Genomic DNA, 19,457 nt, shown 5'->3' on the forward strand with positions numbered 1-19,457 from the left:
TGAGCATGTGCGCAACAGACACACAAATCCAAAACTGGGGAAAGGGGAGTTCTGATGGCAAATGTTGAATTGGAGAATGGGAATGGGTTGAACGGAGATCTTAGTTTAAAGGAGGCAGGTGTGGTGGCAAAACAATGGCCCACCCCCCAAAACACTCCTTTCCCCCCCCCAAAAAAGGAATGGTTATTAGACCCGGTGAGGCAGGTCAGCTACAGAGAACCTACGATAGGGAGTCCAAGTTAACGGTGGGCATATGCCCAGCATGGCACTGACCCGACTCCACTGAGGTGATGTTACCTGAGGTCGGAGTCTGAGGTGCCGGCGGCGTGCATGTGCGTGCGTGTGTGTGTGTTTCTTTTGGGGAGGGTATGCTAATGAATGTATTATGACAGCGTCGGGAACGGAGCGACGCTGGGAGAAAAAGAGCCAACGGACACTGGGAGGGCGGCCTCGGCGCGCGCCGTGCACTGCCGGGTTCTGAAGTTGGCCCTGTGTTTGCAGAAAGGCGGAGAGCCGCGAGCCCTGCCTGCAGCCGGCGGCATGGAAATGCGCGTCGCTGGCCGGGCGCGGGAGCCCTAGGTGCGCGGCCGGAGGCGAGCCCGCCGGAAGGTTACCACAGGTCAGGCATAAATAAGCGGCGGACGGCGGAGCCCACGCTGCGCGCTTCCTTTTGTTGGCTGAAGAGCGCCGAGCCAGCGCGGTCCGCGAAAAAGGCTCGGCGACGAAGCGGCTCGACCGTCTGTCCACACCCGGCTCCAGTCCCGGGTGACTATGCGGGGGCCCGGGGTCGGATGGGGTGAGGTGGCGTAAGTCGGGGGACCCCCCGAGCGGGGGAGTGTGTGTGTGTGTGTGTGTGTGTGTGTGCGCGCGCGCGCGCGTGTGTGTTGGGGGAGGAAGGTGGACGCAGCTTTCCCGGCGAGGCCTCGCAGCAGGGACCCCAGTATAAGTCGGAGGCGGCTGGGCCGGGCGGGCGCGCAGATCCCACCCCTTCCTGAAGGAAGCGCCCTCCCCGCCGCGACTGCCTGCCGCCGCCAGCACCGCCGCCGCAGGTCACGGCCCCGCGACGCGACCGCGGCCCCGCCGCCTGGGAGCAGGTAGGCGCGGCGCCCGTGGTGGCTTCTCCTCGCTGGGGGACGTCCGGGCCGGCTCCGCGCCCACCCTGCAGGCGGAGTCCCCGGGAAAGCGGCGGGCGTTGCAGCGGAGGAGCTCGGGCGGGTGGCGGGGTGCGTCCTGCTAGCGGGGCTCCCTGCGTTCGGCTCCTAGCCCAGAGCGTCCCAGGCTCCAGCCCTTGGCCGGCGCGTTGCCCCGGAGCCGGGGTCAGTGCTGGCTCTTGTCCGCGCGCCCGGAGCCCCGCAGCCGCAGTGCCTCCCGCCGGCCACGGCCACGGTCCCGGCCCCCGCCCCTGGACAGGTGTCCCCACGCGCCACCCTATCCTTTTGTTATTGGGTGGACTCGGGCTAGCAGCGGCGCCAAAAGTGGAACCTGCAGGGCTCCGGGCGGCTCTCCGAGCACGTTGCCTTTAGCCGAGTCGGGCAGGCGAACGGGGGAGAAAGGGACTCCGGGGAAGGCGGCTCCAAGTTGCTGTGCACCGTTCGGCTTTGCTTCCCTGAGGGCAGCTTGGGAAGAGTGGGATTTTCGGGTTCTCAGGAAAAGCGACGGTGGGTGGGCTCGCCGAGGTTCTTGGTCATCCATTGCAATCATTTTTCCAAAAAGTGCTTCGCTTTGGGTTTTGTAGAGAGAGTCCTTGTTGAGTGGTTTTCCCCTGGTTAAATGAATCGGTTGGCGAAGGAGCGGGTTTTCCCATTTTCAATGCATCTTTCTTTTCTGGCTTGCTCATTCCTGCTCTATATCTAATCCTGTCTCTACCGCCCTTTTTTAGAGCTCAGAGATTCCTCACACCTTCTTGGTCTGGTTTATTCGTGCTAGACCGCTTTTCCCGGTCAACCTAGGACTCTAACAGCTGGTGGATATAGCCTGGGTGGCAGGGCAGCCCGGTCCTTCCCAGTACAAACCTGTCCTGCATGTTGGGGAACCAAATGCAATAGTGATGGGTTAAAAAGCTAAACAAAAGACAGCAGTTCTTGGTCTGAATGGCAAAGGTTTCTGCTTCATTTCTCCCCTTGACTCAAAGATTGTAGTACTTGCGGGGCGGTGACTCTTCTCTGTGCCGTAGTTATCAAAGAATAGAAAAATGGATGCACAAACTCCATGGTAGCAGCTAATAATTTGACCTACTTAAAGTTTTCTATTTGAGGAAGAATTGTTTAGGTGCATGTGTGTATGATATTTGCAGATCAAATCATTTTGGTCTCAGCGCCTGTGCATTAAATCTCAGACTTTCTTGTAGGTGGCATGGAGACACCGCTTCTGAGATTAAGGGTGCTCTCATGTCTTAATGGACTGTGAGTTTAAGCTTGAAAGCCTGAGCATAGGAATTTCAACCATGTGTCCTTTGTACTTTTTTTTTTTTTTTACAATAAGTGTTTTGCAATTGTTCCAGCTTGGAAGCTTACAAACTTAAAGTAGTAAAAGAGTAGTTTTGCTAACAATAACAACTGGTTGATAGACATTCTAACATTGAGCAACCATATTAATCATTTCATATTAACATTTGAAAATGCATGTTTATTATCTACCATTAGCTAAGCGCAATCTGGATGATTTAAATTGGCATCAAAATGTGTTTATAGCTAAGGCTTAATTCATGTTTTTCTCATCAAATGTTGTTTACAAATTACTTTGTGGGAGAATTGGTTTGGTTTATGGGAAAAAATTTTTTTGTATGAATGTGTGTAATGACCCTGAATGTGTGCATTCACTTTCCCTGCTTTGTGACTGAGGAAAGGACAAGTCCTTCGCTTAACATCCTGGTCTGTGTCCCACTCGGATCCTGGCACCTCTGCGACTGCAGGTCGGGGGTCCCAGGAGCAGCCTGGAGGTCACAGGCAGAAAGGCCGGCTGGAGAGACCTTCTTGGCCCTGTGGTTTAAGCCATTTGGTTTCACTGTAATCTAGCCTTCTGAGATCAGCCCAGTAACCAGTTAAGCAAGACAAACCCTGACAAGATAATGTATTGCCTGGTGACCTTCCCGTTCTCCAGAACAATCTGCAACATGGAGAATCAGCATGGCTGGGGTGATTATGTCCTTGTGAGGCTCCAAGCTATGTGCCAAGGTCCCCAAAACAGGATAACAAGTCCAGGTGTCTGGAACCTGCATTTCAATTCTTCAATGTTCATCAGAAAGACTACACCTTGATGCGTCCTAAATATTTTTCCTTACCGAAAGGATAACAAAAGCGTCCTTACTTCCTTTAATTGGAATTTTTTGTTCCTGGAACTGATGGTGTCATATGACTTTAGAAATTTTCCTAGGTTGCGCTAAGCACTTTCAAGTAGCTTGTAACTTATTGGAACTTGAACAAGTTATTGCTATCACCAAATATCATTTCCTGGTGTTTGCATTTTGAAAGTATGGAAAATCTCCATGCAAAGAGATTTTAAACAGGCCACTTGAAACGGTGCTTTGAGAGAACAGCAGACTGATGGACAGTAACTGTCAAGCTCTGGACTAGGCTGGGTCTCTGCCCCTACTGAGCCATGTGTGAACAGTGTTTGGGTATGGACAAGCCTTGGCTGGGGTGAAACAGCCAACACCAAGAACATGAATGGATGGAAGGCCAGCAATAAGGCTGGCCCATGGAACTACCGTTACACGCAAGACCTGGCATAGGGAGAGATTCTGAAGGAGGAGCTTGGGAAACTCCTCTGACGGAACACTGTCCCTACAGGTGAGCGCAAGCAGCCCAGACCAGGCCAGAGGAAGATACCCACCATCATACATATGGCATAGGTGGGGGGCAGGCCAGGCTGAACCTGTTCACATCAACCACGAGCGAATCCAAGCGCCAGCATAGAGTGTGGACCAGGCCAGTTTTGGTCGCAACACATACCAGTACACATTAAGGAATGCCAAGGTGAGGTGAGCCGTACCAGATATGGTTGCAGCGCCCAGACAGCACACGTGTGAACCAGGGAGTGGGAGGGAGGAGGCAAAGCTGGCAGGGAAATGTGGGCTCCCCTGCTGGATACCCGCTCCCATTGGAGAGCATGAGTTGGGATGAGGGCAGACCAGATCAGACAGGGCTGCAACACCTGTGGGCCTCATGTAAGCTAGACTGGGGAAGGGCCAGATTGGGCTGACTGTTCCGACTGGTGCAAGCAAAAATTAGAGTGGGTGAGGGTTGGTTGGACTTTGCCGCAGATTCAGATGGAAGAGGCTGGCACTGGGGGCTAATTCTGTTAAGTTAAATGCCAGAACCACCTGGAGAGTGCATAACCTGGAAGTTGGAGAGGCCTAGTAGGGAGATAGTGGGCACCTCCCTCATGGGTAACCACTCCCACTAGAAAGCATGAAAACCACGACAGGGGCAGGGGTGGCTAGACAGAAAGGCACCTGGCCAGTATGTGTGTGGACTGGATAGTAGGTTGGTTGGGTTGAACTAGGCTTCAATGCACATTGACAAGTACGAGATCTAAATGGGAAGTGGGACAGACTAAACAAGCCTGTGGTACATACTGGCATGCATGGGAACCAGAGTAGGGAGCAGGCCTGTTGGGGATTATGGGAGTCACCCCAACTAGGCTGCAGCTCCCACTGGTTTGCGTGAGGACCGAGTATGAAGTGGGTAGGACTGAGCTGGACTACAACACCCTGTCTTTAAGTGGAAGACAGGGCTGGAAACAGAACGGACCCAGCAATTGCAATGACCAGCATGTGCATAAGCTGATTGGGGCAACAGACTGTGCCAGACCCTGTACTGGCAAACTCACACAAGAATCAGGTTTGGAATCATCTCAGATGAAGTTTGTTTGGAGATCCCTCCAACTGAACTGCTGATCTTAGAACCCCAACCATGAAGAGACTATGTCAGCCAGTGGACTCTTAATAGGTTTCATTGCGATTGGAACGGCAAGTTTGGCAGCAATTCAGACCTGATGAACTATCAAAACTGCTTGAGCAGGACCCTTGGAGCGTGCCTCCTGTTGAGGATCTGGGATGGGTGGGAGGCTGGGTGGGGCTTTTCCCTTTGTTTCTCCCCTGACCCCAGATACAGGGGAAAACATGATATTAGTGTGAAAATAATTGTATTATCCACTTTCCTGTAGCCCTTGACCCTTTGTACCCTAATCAACTAAGTATTTTTTTTAATAAAAAAATAAATAAAAATTGCAAACTGAAAAAAAATAAGTAATCGACAAGCTCAACTCGTGATTCCGAATCAAGAGATCTGTGGGAGCTCTTTGGCTAAGTAAGAAATGAACAGTTTCCTCTCTAGCTTCTGTAAATCGCTTTCTCTAGGTAAGTGTTGTCACACCTAGAAAACTGTGGCAGTGGAAGTGATCTGTTATCCAGTATCACAGCTACAGGCTACACAGGCCATTGAGCACTTGAAATGTGGCTGATGCATTAAGGAAGTGGATTTTAAATTTTATTTGTTTTAACTGATTGAAATAGCTCCCTCTGTGGTAGCTGGTGGCTACCATATTGGACACCACTGATCTAGATTTTTCTCTGCCCACTCTAGGGAGAGCACTCGCCAATGAGCTTTTAATTAAAAGAAAGGGGGAATTGGCTTTAATAATACAGGGATTAAGTTTTGAGTCAGTAATCCTGTTGTTGGGAAAAAGCACTTGACTTTGCCCTTAGAAAAGAAATGTGCTTTGTGTTGAAGTTCACCTCTACCCTAAAAACCCAGCAGTGTCGATTTTAATTTCCGTGTCTGCTACCCACAAAAATAAACATCTCTCAGAGTTGTTGGGATGCTTGGCCCCAGTGTGTCTGTGTTGGTGAACTTGTCATCATTCACTCGTCTGCACGTTTCAGTTTTTCAAGGGGAGGCGAAGGATTTGAGTTGTGCACAGCTGGCTACTCTAACCCATCCCAGAGACCCTGGGAGAAGCCTGACACATGAGTGTCCCTGGCTCCAGAAACAGCTGACGCTGACATCTGTGCGCCTGTCAGGCCTGGCTTGTCCCACATTTCCTTCCCTTGGGCTCCTGATCCAGGATTTCGTCACTCAGCCCAGCTTGTAGGTTGTACTAAGTCCACTTATAAGCTAATGTTCTCACTCAACCATGAAGATGGGGCTTGTTTAGCAGCCACCATGTTGTTACCACTTGAAAGCTAATTGGAACAGTTTGATTAGACTTTTTGTTTATTATTATTTTATAAGATTTTACTTGAAAGGCAGAAAGACAGAGAGAGAGATAGAGATAGAGAGAAAGAGCTCTTCCATCTGTTGGTTCACTACTCAAATGACCACAGTGGTCAGAGTTGGGCCAGTCCAAAGCTGGGAGCCAAGAGTTTCTTCCTGGTCTTCCGCATGGGTGCAGGGGTGAAAGGACTTGAGCCATCCTGTACTGATTTCCCAAGACATCACTAGAGAGCTGGATGGGAAGTGGAGCAGCTAGGCCGTGAACTGATGCCCATATTGGGTGCTGGCGCCGCAGGTGGAGGATCAGCACACTGTGCCACCATGCTGTCCTCAATGATTAGACTGTTTTATAAGACACTGCCTTTGCTGGTTCCTGGATGTATGACTCTCCCTCAGGCACCCTTAGGTTCCTAGGATGCTTCTCTCCAAGCCATTGCTCTAGATCTTATGGGTTCACCTCCACTGGGAGTGCCTGTTTCTCAGTCAGTTCTTTGGAAATGTGTCACATGGAAGGGTAAGCGTTTGGTGCAGTGGTTATGATGCTGCTTGTTATACATACACTCCATGTCATAGTGTCTGGGTTCGAGGCTCATCTCTGCTTCTGATTCCATCTTCCCTTCATGCACCAGGAAACAGCAGATGATGGCTCAGGTACTTGAGGCCCTGCCACCCATGTGGGAGACCCAGATTGAGTTCTAAGTTCCTTGGTGTGACCCGACCCCGCTGTTTCTCTTGGGGGTATTTGAGGAGCGAACCCATGGATAGAAGCTCCCCCTTCTCTCTTTTAAGTAAATAGAAATGAAATTTAAAAATTTTAAAGTTTTTAACCAAAAAGAAAAGAAATGTGTCAAGTGTATTTGTGCACACTAGCTAAAATAGAGTTTTAAAAAAATGCCTTGGGCCCGGCGGCGTGGCCTAGCGGCTAAAGTCCTCGCCTTGAACGCCCCGGGATCCCATATGGGCGCCGGTTCTAGTCCCGGCAGCTCCACTTCCCATCCAGCTCCCTGCTTGTGGCCTGGGAAAGCAGTCGGGGACGGCCCAAGGCTTTGGGACCCTGCACCCGCGTGGGAGACCTGGAGGAGGTTCCAGGTTCCCGGCATCGGATTGGTGCGCACTGGCCCATTGCGTCTCACTTGGGGAGTGAAACATCGGATGGAGGATCTTCCTCTCTGTCTCTCCTCCTCTCTCTATATCTGGCTTTCCAATAACAATAAATCTTTAAAAGAAAAATGTTTAAAAAAAAATGCCTTGGCTTTGAAGTTGTTAACAGCCCAGGATGACTTTTCACAAATTAATGTTCTTCCCACAAGTTAATGTATGAATAAATTGAAGAAACACTCTATAGACTTTTCTTTTCAGATTTACAGTTAGCAACAGCATGGTCAGATCTCCGCGACGAGATGCATAGGTTTATTTAATTGCTTTATGGTTGGTTTTCATGTAACATTTAATTTAACCTTCATATTTTTGAAGCTGTCTTGGGTCACACAATCAATTTAAGATCTTTCTCAAACAAAATATGCCATAGAGTGGAGATGATCATTGTGTATTTTTCTTAGTAAAGGTTCTTGGTGTTTATAAAACTTTGGGTGCCTCTGTGTGAGGCAGATCTGAAGCCATGAGGCCGACGGGAGTATTGGTTTAGTGCACTGCCCAGTCCATGTGTGGTAAGCTGAATATCCAGTGTTTATGATTTGTATGATTGCGATGTGTCTGTCTGTATACTGGATCATGATATGAATGACTGGCATTGAAACTAGGCTCGGGACCTACTGGGGAGACACGAGGATGCTGTGAGCCTCACAGAGCTGCAATCGGTGTCACTGCTCCTGATTGTGAGTAATTTTATTTATGGAGTGTTTCCCAGTGTTACCAGGGTCTTCTCATTCCTCAACAGTCCTTGGATGTAGGTGCTGCCATTATCCTGCTATGCTTGTATCACAGTAAGTAGGAGAGACAGAACTCGAGCTTAGGTAGTGTGGTGGCAGCTCACACACTCGGCCACCTTGTCTCCTGTATGGTGACGTGATACCCCTCTGGGTGACCAATTGCACAGACTCACGTGGCTCACACCTCATGCAGCATTGCACAAACGAGGGAGGAAGCTTGTTGGCAGAGATGTTCTGTGGAAGATGAGATTTGAGTAGGCAGGAGGGGGTGGCAGGGGAGGCCTTGCCCTCTCGGGCTGGAGGAGGCCTCCCTGCTGCCAGCCTGTGGTCTCTGGAGGGTAATGCCCTTTACAAGCTGGTGCCCCAAGAGCTGGGTGTCCCAGAGAATGACTACAGAGTGTGTGTCGAGAGCTGTCTTCCTGCCCATCACTTCCCAGCTTATACTTACTAGGTTGTAGCATATTGTGACAAATGATCTGAACAAATATGCTCCTTTCATAAATCCTCCACTTTTTGCTGCATCCTCCATTATTTGTCTTTGTAAAGTCACTTCTTACGTGATGTATTTTCAATAAAGTAAATGCAAAGCAACATTGCCCTAAGAATTTCATATAACGGGAAATACCCCCTTCTCCCACCTCCAAGGCAATCTAAACTTTGCACTCTAGGTCAGGGTAAAGATAAGTGAGCACTTACTCAGACTTTAGGAGGTAGAGTAGAAGAGGTAACTGCTTGTCGTTGAACTTCTTTAAAAAGTACGGAGGCCGTGCCTAACATACTAAAAATCCTTGAGATATTCAGACCTGTTTTAAAATTGGCCAACTCGGAGGGCAGTGATACACAGTGTGTCCTGAAGACAAAGGCAGTGAGATGAACCCTCTGGGAGGAAAAAAACACTGGAAAGTCGTGTCATACTTTTAGACAGGTGTAGACAATGCTTAAGATGTAATTGTGCTGAACTGTGGCAGGGAAGGAAATTAGCTTGTCATTTAAATGGTGTTATTTCACTCTGAGGCAGTGATAATGATCATCAACTGAATATAACATAACTGTCTCCAAAAATAGTGTAGCCTTGCTGTTCATCGAACGTTTCATTATGAGCGAAGTAGATGTCTTCCTGGTTTTCTTTACACTTAGGATGATATCTTGGCTGCCAAGGAAGTGCTTTAAATGGCAATAATTGGAAGTTTTAAAACATAAATTAAAACTGTACAGAGCTAAAATGGGAGTTACATATCGGCTGTGCTGGTTCACAAAATAGTCTTTTCAAATTGTTTTTGTTCCACTGATTCATGGGTGAATAGGTGTTCATTAAGAAATGTTGGAACCATGATAAAGCTATCCAGATAGTAATTTTCCCTGAACTTGGAATGTTATAAATCGAAAGAATTCAGTAATGGAATTTTCCTGGAGTTTCTAATGGGAATAGACCTCCTAGAATTTCCAAACGCAAGTTTGTACTGAAACCTAAGGTGTGTTTATACAGAAACACCAGCAACTAAGACATGCCCAGATGCAGCCGCAGGCATGTGAGCTGCTGGGTGACACTTTTTCTACCTTTATGATATTCTGTTCCCACATGCTGTCGACTTCAAAAATGTGGCATTTTGGAAATGCCAGTCTTGTCAATGACAACATAGTATTCACAGAACTATACTTAATCTCCCTGTAATTTTAGTGGCTAATAGTTGTGTTTGAGGCAGCTGTGTTTCTGCGAAATTTTGAGTGGTGTGTTTCTCCATTTTAATTTCATCTGACAGGTAGCATAAATATGGACGTATGTGAAAAGGAATGACTTGCTAATTTGCACCAGAATTTTGATTATATGTGTATACATGTTAAAAAAAAAACTAAAAAATGTTCCCTTAAGTGATGTGTCAGATCAAGTCACTTACAGGGCTGCAACATGGCTATTCAGAAATGTGGCTCTTCATTAACTGTTGGACAAGTCTATAGCATAGTATGTGGCTTGGGGGAACCCCTCTAGCCCCTATTCACTATTATTTCCTTCTAATTCATGACTGGTTTTCAATTCATTTTATCACATGGGGAATTAACATGGATTGTTCTGGATGCTAATGACAGCTATTGAGTGCCCAAGAGCCAGAAAAAGCCCTTGGAAGTTACAGGATGTATTTCTTAGAGTCTTGGCAGGACTGCAGACATCACGGAAGGACAAGACTCCATTCCCACTTTCAGCCTATGAATATTTTAGATTCACTCTTGACATACTGTTTATCCAGCAGACCAAATGTGTCTCTCCTGCTGAGCCTTCCGCTTGCCTTGGTTCTATCCAGCTCCTGGTTTACTTGCTTGTGGCATGGCTCCCTTGTCTTGCCAATACAATCATTGTGTGGCTGTCATGTTGTATTTGCTTTAGGACCACTGATTGTTTTAGGGGAGGCTTTGGTAAACTAGTTTGTGAATGAAGTTTTATTAGAGCACAGTCGTGTGGAGACAGCTCCTGAACTGCATCAGTGAAGTTGGGTATCTGGAACAGAGGCCCTTGGGGACCTTGCTGTGAGCACTGTACTGCCTGAGGCTGGCCTTGACAGACATTGGAGTGATGAAGTTCTTGATGAACCACTACCCTGGACAGCACCATGGCCAGGCATGGATGGCAGGTGAGCCATGGGGCAGAGGCTCGCAACCCTACCTGTACCAACACAGCATGCTAGAGGCTGTAGCCCAGGCTAATGAAGTCAGAGTCTGCAAGGGGCAGAGCCCTGACAGCAGGTCTTTATAAAGAAGTGGTTTCTTCTTACCCAAGTGCTTGGCATCATCACAGATGGGCACGGCAGCCCATAGGCTTCAGTGTCTGTCAGGATAGGATAGGATGCCTGTGGCCAGCCAGATGGAGGGATGGAAGCCAGTGGACCCCTGTGTTGTGCTAAACAGGACCACGCTGGTTTATCTTTGGTTTGGGACTGAGCTGCTTTCCCCCACTCATTGCTCTAGTAACAAAGGGGTCACGTGCTCAGTGGGGCCCTAGTGCAGATTTGTATATGAATGGGCTGAGCTTCACAGAAATAGAAAACCGGCTCTTCGTATGCCCATGGCCAGTGCCTTTCATGTGTGATTCACAAAGTGTTTATGAAGTGCCTGCTGGGTGAGATACACTGTGCTTGCCCAGTCTGGTGGGAGGATCGGTGTGGAAATGAGGCTCCTGCAGTGGGGTGTGTGACATCAGGAAGGGCTTTCTGGAGGTGGTGACAGGCATGTTGAGTCTTAGAGGATCAGAGACAGTGGTCAGGTGCAGCGGGGTGAGAGGAATGATGAAGAAAGGAAGATCCCACCCTGGATGAGACCGTGAAAGGCATTTTCTGTCTCCCTAGACTGAGCACCCCAAAATGTTCTCCTAATGGAGTCTCAACCACGATTCTCTTCTCACTGATCTGTATTCTAACTGGTCTTTATCGTTCATTCACTCACTCATTCATTCATTCATTCATTCATCAAGTGTGACTTATTGAGGTCTTATATGTATTGCCATAATTGTAGGTGCTGGCAATAGAGCTTTGAGCACAAAAGACTAAGTGCTTGGGGATCTTGACATTCCAGGAGGAAAGCAGACTGGAAATAAACAAGGGAGTTGTATAGCTGATTGTTCATTTGTTACAGAGGATAAAGTTGTGACCCAGCATCCTGGGCTCAGACAGCAGGGAGCCGTGAGGGCTGGGAGTGGCACTGCTGAGGGTGCCTGACAGCAGGGAGCCGCCTGCACCACGCCACTCTCTCCTACTGTGCACTCCTGCAGCACCTGGCTCTGTGTGCTCCGTACCTTCCCGACTCTTGTCTGGCCTCGCCCATGACCATGGCACCATAGTAGGCAGCCATGTATCAATCCGACTTCAGAATCTACGGGCCCTTTGGAATGAGCTGACCCCCACCTAGTCGCAGTTGTTCTCAACCCACCACCCAGCTGCTGTCCAGCTGCTACTTTGTCACCTTCGAAGTCTTCGCCCCAGTGACCCATTTGCTGGGTATGTTTCCTTGCAGCTCTCTGTACTCTACTTTCTTAACTTGACTGGGACATCTGAACTTCCCTCAGTCACACAGAATCTTCCTTGGAAATGCAGATATATTCATCTCCATCTTTATGTGCTTGCTTCAGAGGGAGGAATACCATTTTCCTCCTTGTTAAGGCCAGTCTGTCACCTGAGTCCCCATATCCTCCTGCGTCCTTGGGGCCCTAGGACTTGGGCTCCTCATGTGTACTGGAAAATACCTGCTGAACCTCTTTAATCATTTGTAGCTCCTGTGATGTGACATTTCCCTCAATTCTGCCATTTAAGCCAGGGGTTGGTAGGAGAAAGGGGGGCCTTTGATAACATTCTCCAATTCATGCAATGGTGGTTGGCTACTTATACTTCTCATATGCTGATCTCCATCTGGACCATTGGACATTGACAGGGAAGCAAAAAAGATTTGTTTCTGTCACACCTATTAACGCCACATGTAAACACCTTTGGGTGCCACACCTGATATTATCAGCCAACCCTGCAACATGAGGGGCAACATGTGATGAGCACCAGTGACTCACTTGAGAAGCTGCAGTAGACTGTCCACATTTGCTGTAGTTAGTATTTTTTAAGGTTTACTTGTTGATTTGAAAGGAGAGTTAATGAGAGACAAGGAGGGACACAGAGAGAGAACTGTTTCATCTGCAGATTCACCCCCTCAAAAGGCTGAAATGGCCAGAGTTGGGCCAGGTCAAAGCCAGGAGCCAGGATATTTGTCTAGGTCTCCCATGTGGGTACAGGGGCCCAGTCAGTCAGGCCATCCTGTGCTGTTTTTCCAGGTACATTAGCAGGGAGCTAGATTGCAAATGGAGCAGCTGGGACATGAACCGATGACTTGATAGGATGCCAGCATTGCAGGCAATGGCTTAACACCCTGTGCCACAATGCCTGGTTCCTGCAACAAATCTCACAAGCTGGTACAGCTGGGTAGTTAGGGACAATTTTCTTGCACATCAAACAAGGATTTCTAGCCCTCCTTTAAGGGGGCATTAAAGAGACTGAAAATTAGTTGTAATTACTGCAGAACTGAGTTGATGGGACCATGGTCAGCTTCTCAATCTACGAGGGTTTCTCTTGTTTTTCTTTGAGAGAAGGGGCCCAGTGTGGATAGCTGAGCCTGAATGTCAGAAATTGTTTCAGGAGATGTTTACCAGTGTCAGGACAGGGACAGCACGTGTTTGATTTGCTGCGTCTTCCAGCAGTTTAACAGCATGTGGCATCTTGGCGCGAGGAGCCTGTGCTCTTTGTGTGAGAGTCACCGCCTCTTCGTTTGCTGTTTTCCTTGTATGAAACCTGGCTGTTTTTTGTGCATGTTTGGCTAAACTAAGGAATCCTAGTTTTGCACTTGTTTTGTTCTTTTTTATTTTCGTCAATTAGGCCAGAAAAAGAAAATAAGCATTAGGCTTACGGATGCAACGGAAGCATTTAAGTCCTGGCCCAATCGCCTTCTCTGTTGGCTGTGTGTTTGGATACATTATTTATTTAAACTTAGAGCCTCCAGTTTTGCTCAGTGAAATGTGGATTCTGAATTCTTGAGAGGAGGGGTGATGGCTCATCCCTCATTGAAGACTCACTACCTAGGATGGGGCTTGACAGTTAAGAATCCTGCAGATATTTGTGTATGAAATAAGGTTTATCCCACATACTTCCTAGGTCATGTTTGAGAGCAGGTTGGATGAGCACCTGCAGAGGGTAGTGATTAGAGCTCATGGTTCCAGTCTCAGTTGCAGCATTCCTAGCAACTTGATCTTGGGCAGGTTCTCATCCTGCTGTCTGTAAAGTGGATGTCAGTACTGTCCTTCTAGAGGAACCTTGCACGTGGTGAGTGCTGTGGACGCACCGCCATCAGGGTGACACCTGGAAGTATCCGTCAGAGGGCTCAGTGTGCCATGAGGTTTTGCCCTCTGCTGGATGTACCCTGAAGCCCTTTCGGGGCTAGGTCTTTCCTTCTCGTTGCTTTGGGGGAATTCCTTCCTGCATCAGCATTTTCTACAGTCCAATTGGTGTGTCTTCAGAAATTTTTTACTTACTCGTTTTTGTTTATTTGAAAGGCTGAAGGAGAAACACAGATAAAGACCATTTGGTTCATTATGCAGATGCCCCAACAACTGGAACTGGACCAGTGCTAAAGCCAGGAGCCAGAGATTCAGTCCTCATCTCCCACATGAATGGCAGGGACATGACTGCTTGAACTGTCGCCTGCTGTCTCCCAGGATGCCCATTCGCGGCGGCTGGAGTTGGAAGCAGAGCTAGTCCTGGAGCCCAGGAACTCCCCTACAGGTTGTGGGTGTCCCACGTGGCATCCTAAGCATGGTTCCACATGTCTGTGCCGTAGCTCATTTGTCTTTCACGTGGGTCCCTTTAGCAACATGCATGATGCCTTGCTGCTGGATGTACGATCCTAAGATGACCTGAGCTTGAACCGACTTGGCTGGGAGTTACTACCTACTGTCTTCTACCATTTGCTGTTTAGCGATAACTCTGATTGTTCTCATGCATTAACATTTTTTAAAGATTTATTTTTATTGAGAAGGAAGATTTACAGAGAGGAATGATGGAAAGAGAGCTCTTGCTTCCACTGGTTCACTCTCCAAGTGACCTCAATGGCTGGAGCTGAGCTGATCTGAAGCCAGAAACTTGGAGTTTTTTTCTGGGTCACCTGCATGATTACAATCTCCTACATGGCTCCTACTTGAGCCATCCCCCACCGCTTTCCACAAGCCAGGGAGCTGGATGGGAAGTGGAGCAACTGGGACATTCAACTGACATCTATATGGGATGCTGGTACTACAAGAAGGGGATCAGACTGTTATGCCACCATGCTGGCCCCATGCATTAATATTCATTCTTAAGATTGTTTTAGATAATCATGATTTCCTGTGTGGAAGGGGAAACAACTCTGAAGTCATTTTTTTTTTAAAAAAGAATCTAATTATTTTTATTGGAAAGTCAGACCTACAGAGAGAAGGAGAGACGGAGAGAAAGATTCTCTGTCCACTGGTCCTCTCCCCAAGTGGCCACAATGGCTGTATCCTTGCTGCTCCAAAGCCAGGAACCAGGAGCTTGTTCTGGGTCTCCCACGCAGGTTCAGAGTTCCAAGGCCCTGGTCGTCCTCAACTGCTTCCCAGTCCAGAAGCAGGGAGCTGGAAGGAAAGTAGAGCAGCTGGGACGTGAACTGGCACCCATGTGGGATCCTAGCATGTGCAAGGCGAGGACCCTAGCCACTAGGCTATCACGCTGAGTCCTTTTCACACTGATCTCCCTGCCATCTGCCACTGGAGTTTCCCATGTGCAGTGCTTGCTGTTTCATCCTGCTAGCACTTTCTGTAGGTCTAGACACCCTTTCCAGGAGTTTCGCCCAAATCCATGATACTAGTTCTAACATTCAAGGACTTGTGTAATCTGAGCCATTTTGTCTATGTGTGGTTTGCTCCCGGTGCCTTCTAATCTGGACTTGTACTGCCTGCTCACCTGAGCCAGCCGTCTTTGTTTTCTGGTTCCTGCACTGAAATGCCCTCCCTGGAATATCCTCTTTGCTTCTACTTGCCTTTTTTTTTTTTTTTTAATCACATACTTTTATAAGCCCTGCCTCTTTCTGAACATTGATCAGCTCCTTGTTTTATTAAGCCTTTGATTAAATTTAACTGAGAGCTTTAAAATTTTTCTTTTTAATTTTCATTTTATTTGAAGGACAGAGATAACGTGAGCTCTTGCACCCACTGGTTCGCTCTCCAAATGCCTTCAGTAGTCAGGGCTGGGCCTGGTCACAGCCAGGAGCCTGAAACTCAGTCTGGGTCTACCCCAGGTGACGAGATCCCGATTGTTTCAACCATCACCTGCTGCCTCCTGGAGCGCACATCAGCTGGAACCTAGGATGCAAGTGGAGAAGCTAGGACTAAGCCAGGCTGCTCCAAAATGTGCTGCCGGCATCCCAAACATCATCTTGCCATTGTGCCAAATGCCCATCCCAAGGTACCTTTTCAAATTTAGCATCTTTTGGGGCTGGTACAGTGGGCAGGGTAGCACTCTGTCCACGGTTCAAGTCCTGGCTAAACAGGTTCATAAGGGCACGGGTTCAAGTCTTGCCTGCTCCACTTCCAATCCTGCTCCTAACTGATGTACGTTGAAGAACAGTAGAGGTTATCCCAAGTGCTTGGGTCCCTGAACCTGTGCGGATACCTTTGGCTTCAGCTTGACCCACCTCTGGCCATTGCAGCCATTTGGCGAGTGAACCAGTGGATGGAAGCTCTCTCTCTCTTTCTCTCTCTGTGACTTTGCCTTTCAAATAAAAATAAATAAGTATATTTTTAAAAAGAGTGGAATTCTCCTATGCCCAGAAGGGGAGGTTCTGATTGAAGGAGGGAGATCACTCCAAGAGGAAAAAAAAAATTAGTATGTCCTCATGAAAGATTCAGACCATTAACTGGATAATAGTAAAGTTATTATAGATTTCCCAGTTAGTCATTCAGGAAAATTGTATTTATTTTCTGTGTATAAGGAAAGAAATAATTATGTTTTCCTCTTAGCTGCTGTAATTCTACCCCACTGCATTTAAATAAAGCACTGGGCCCCAGGCCATAGGCAGTGAATGCAAATAATACTGTAGAGCAGGGCAGGGCATCTGTTACTAGTAAGGGAACTTCAGCCTGTTTCTCGCCTTTGAGACTATGTGAGGCTACAGCTGTTCTGTACTCGGCATTGCTTTGCTGTGAAGCTGTGGTTAGACGGTGGCATCAAGAGCCAGAGCCTCGCGATCCTTTAAGCACATTGTGAGAATTCAGTAACTTTGGCAGATTGATTTGTGGCTTATTTTTGATTCTTCACTGAATCCCTGTGACTTGTACTGTCAGTTCGCCTCTCTGTACTGGTTTATCATAGCTGCTAAAACATAAATTTGGGTTTTTTTTTTTTTTTTGTAACTTAATGCATTGTGAAATACAGTTTCATTCCTAGGATACAAACAGAGCACACAGTGCTACAGTAAAGCAGCATCTTCCTCTCCTTGTTCCTTTTTCTTTCATGTCAGTGGGCGTTTGTGAGGACTGGGAGCTGGGTAGAGCTGTGGATGAGTGAAACGTCATCTCTCTCTCTCTCTCTCTCTCACCCCAGCCTCACACAGCAGAGAGGCAAGGCAGCAACTCACTGCCATCTAACTGAGCCCGAGCCCAAGGAGGCCTAAGTGTTCTTAAGAAGCAGGCTGTTTTGGGAATTACTGTACGGAGAAAGAAATCCATTAGAAGGCATATCACTGGGCCCAGCGTGAAGGCTCAGTGGCTAAATCCTCATCTTGCAAGCGCCAGGATCCTATATGGATCATGCCCCGGCTGCTCCACTACCCATTCAGCTCCCTGCTTGTGGTATGGGAAAGCATGCGAGGATGGCCCAAAGCCTTGGGACCCTGTGCTTGCCTGGGAGACCTGGAAGAAGCTCCTGGCTCTTGGTTTCAGATCAGCACAGCTGCAGGCATTGCAGCCAGCCATTTGAGGAATGAACCAGCAGATGGAGGATCATTGTCTCTCTCTCTCTGTAAATCTGATTTGCTTTTCCAATGAAAATAAATAAATCTTAAAAAAGAAAAAGTGTATCACCTATCCTAAATTGCCAAGTTGTAATTATAAGGAGTCTGGTATGTGCCAAGCACCATGCTGGGCGATGATTGTGGAACCACATCCTCCTGACAAGTCTTTGAGGCAGGTCCATTCATCACCATTTCAAAAAGAAATGAACTGGCATGCACTGCAGTAAAATTGCTTCAAGTCAGGAGCAAATACAAACGGCAGGTACTGAGATTCAAGTCAGTGTCTCAGTCTCAGAGGGGAATAAGATCTCCAGAGATCCATTTAGGGGCTGACGCAGTAGCTAAGTAGGCTAATCCTCCACCTACAGGCATTGGCAGCTCATGTGGGCAGTAGTGTGTGTCCTGGCCGCTTCACTTCCAGTCTAGCTCTGCTTACGGTCTGGAAAAGCAATGCAGGATAGCTCAAAGCCTTGGGTTCCTGCACCCATGTAGGAGACCCAAAAGAAGTTCCTGGCTCCTAGCTTCAGATGAGGTCTGTTCTGGCCATTCTCAGCCTTGTAGGCAGTGAACAAGTGGGTGGAAGACCTCTTTTTGTCTCTCCTCTTTCTAAAACCTGCCTTTCAAATAAAAATAATTAAACCTCTAAGAAACATGATCAACTTAATGACAATATGCTGTATATTTGAAAATTGCTACAAGAGCAGTTTTGAAGTCATCATCCCAAAAAGAGAGCGTGTGAAGTGATGCAAGTTATCAATGAGCTCCATTCAGTGCTACCATGCTTACATATGACAGAGTTGTATACTGTAATGCATTTTGTCTGTCCATTCAAAATAGCACACAGCAGCAACTAATCAACCTCTTTATATCAGCATATTACTATGGTTTAATATGTAAATTAGAAGGTTCCAATGGATATTTCTTTTAAGTAACCAGAAAGCTTTACAAGGATTTGTATTCCCCTAAGGAAAGTGAGCCGGGATGAGAAGGGATGAAGTGCCAAAAACAGAAAAAATGTTGAGTGAGTGAAGGAGGAACAAAACTTTTCAAAGAAAACACCCTTCTGTTTTAAAGCCCCCTGAGGAATTCAATGCTAATTGAAAGAACAGGTGGAGACATTGGATGACTTTCATGAATCTCCACATGAAAGTTTCCTAGGAGGATCTGAGACACAAGCGTTCTGTGTAGGTGTGGGTTTGCACAGTTAGTTATTCCAGACGACTATTAGGAACACCGCCAGTTAATGCCCTAGATGATGGGTTTTTCTTGAATACTCTGGTGTCTCGAAGTTCGTTTGGCAATGTGGGTTTACATTGTACTAATTCACCCTTCACGAACACGTGCTGCCAACTGTGTGTCTCCTAGTGGAACGGTGTGGGGTGTTGTTTGTGGCTCTTTCTTGTTGCAGATGGTCGTGGGTGTTTTGTGGGTTTCACTGCTGCTATATGATGGTTTTCATCTTCTGTTTTATCCTTTATATGAATATTCATCTGTTCCAGCATGGGTTGAGTCTCTTTAAGCTGAGAATCCCAAATCTGAAGCATTTTGAGCACCAATATGACATCGCAAGGGAAATATTCTACACCGTGGAACTTTGTTTCATGCACAAAATTATGAAAATATTCTATATAAATTTTATCTTCAGGCTATGTGACTAAGGGGTTCCTGAGACATAAGAAATTCTTGTTTGGAGTTGGATCATATCCTAAGATATCGCGCACTATGTATTAGCAAATATTCCAAAATCTAAAACAAGCTAACTCTTTCACAGTTCTGGCCCTAAGCATTTCAGATAAAGCTTGTAATACAAAGA

General features: G+C 47.3%; 1 protein-coding gene across 4 annotated transcripts in view; it reads left to right on the forward strand.

Moving 5' to 3' along the window:
* The first annotated feature begins 468 nt into the window (after positions 1-468).
* Positions 469-19,457, forward strand: part of TMEM150C (transmembrane protein 150C) — a 70,260-nt gene continuing 51,271 nt past the window's right edge. The window contains exon 1 of one of the 4 annotated variants that reach the window (XM_058667156.1): positions 469-619. Coding sequence is in view for 1 of the 4 variants with exons in the window: in XM_058667153.1 (XP_058523136.1) it covers positions 772-806 (35 nt within the window). In the remaining 3 variants the exon portion in view is untranslated. The other 3 variants (XM_058667155.1, XM_058667153.1, XM_058667154.1) reach the window with 3 other exon arrangements.

This window comes from Ochotona princeps, chromosome 7 (genome assembly GCF_030435755.1).
Source record: "Ochotona princeps isolate mOchPri1 chromosome 7, mOchPri1.hap1, whole genome shotgun sequence".
Lineage (NCBI taxonomy): Eukaryota > Metazoa > Chordata > Mammalia > Lagomorpha > Ochotonidae > Ochotona > Ochotona princeps.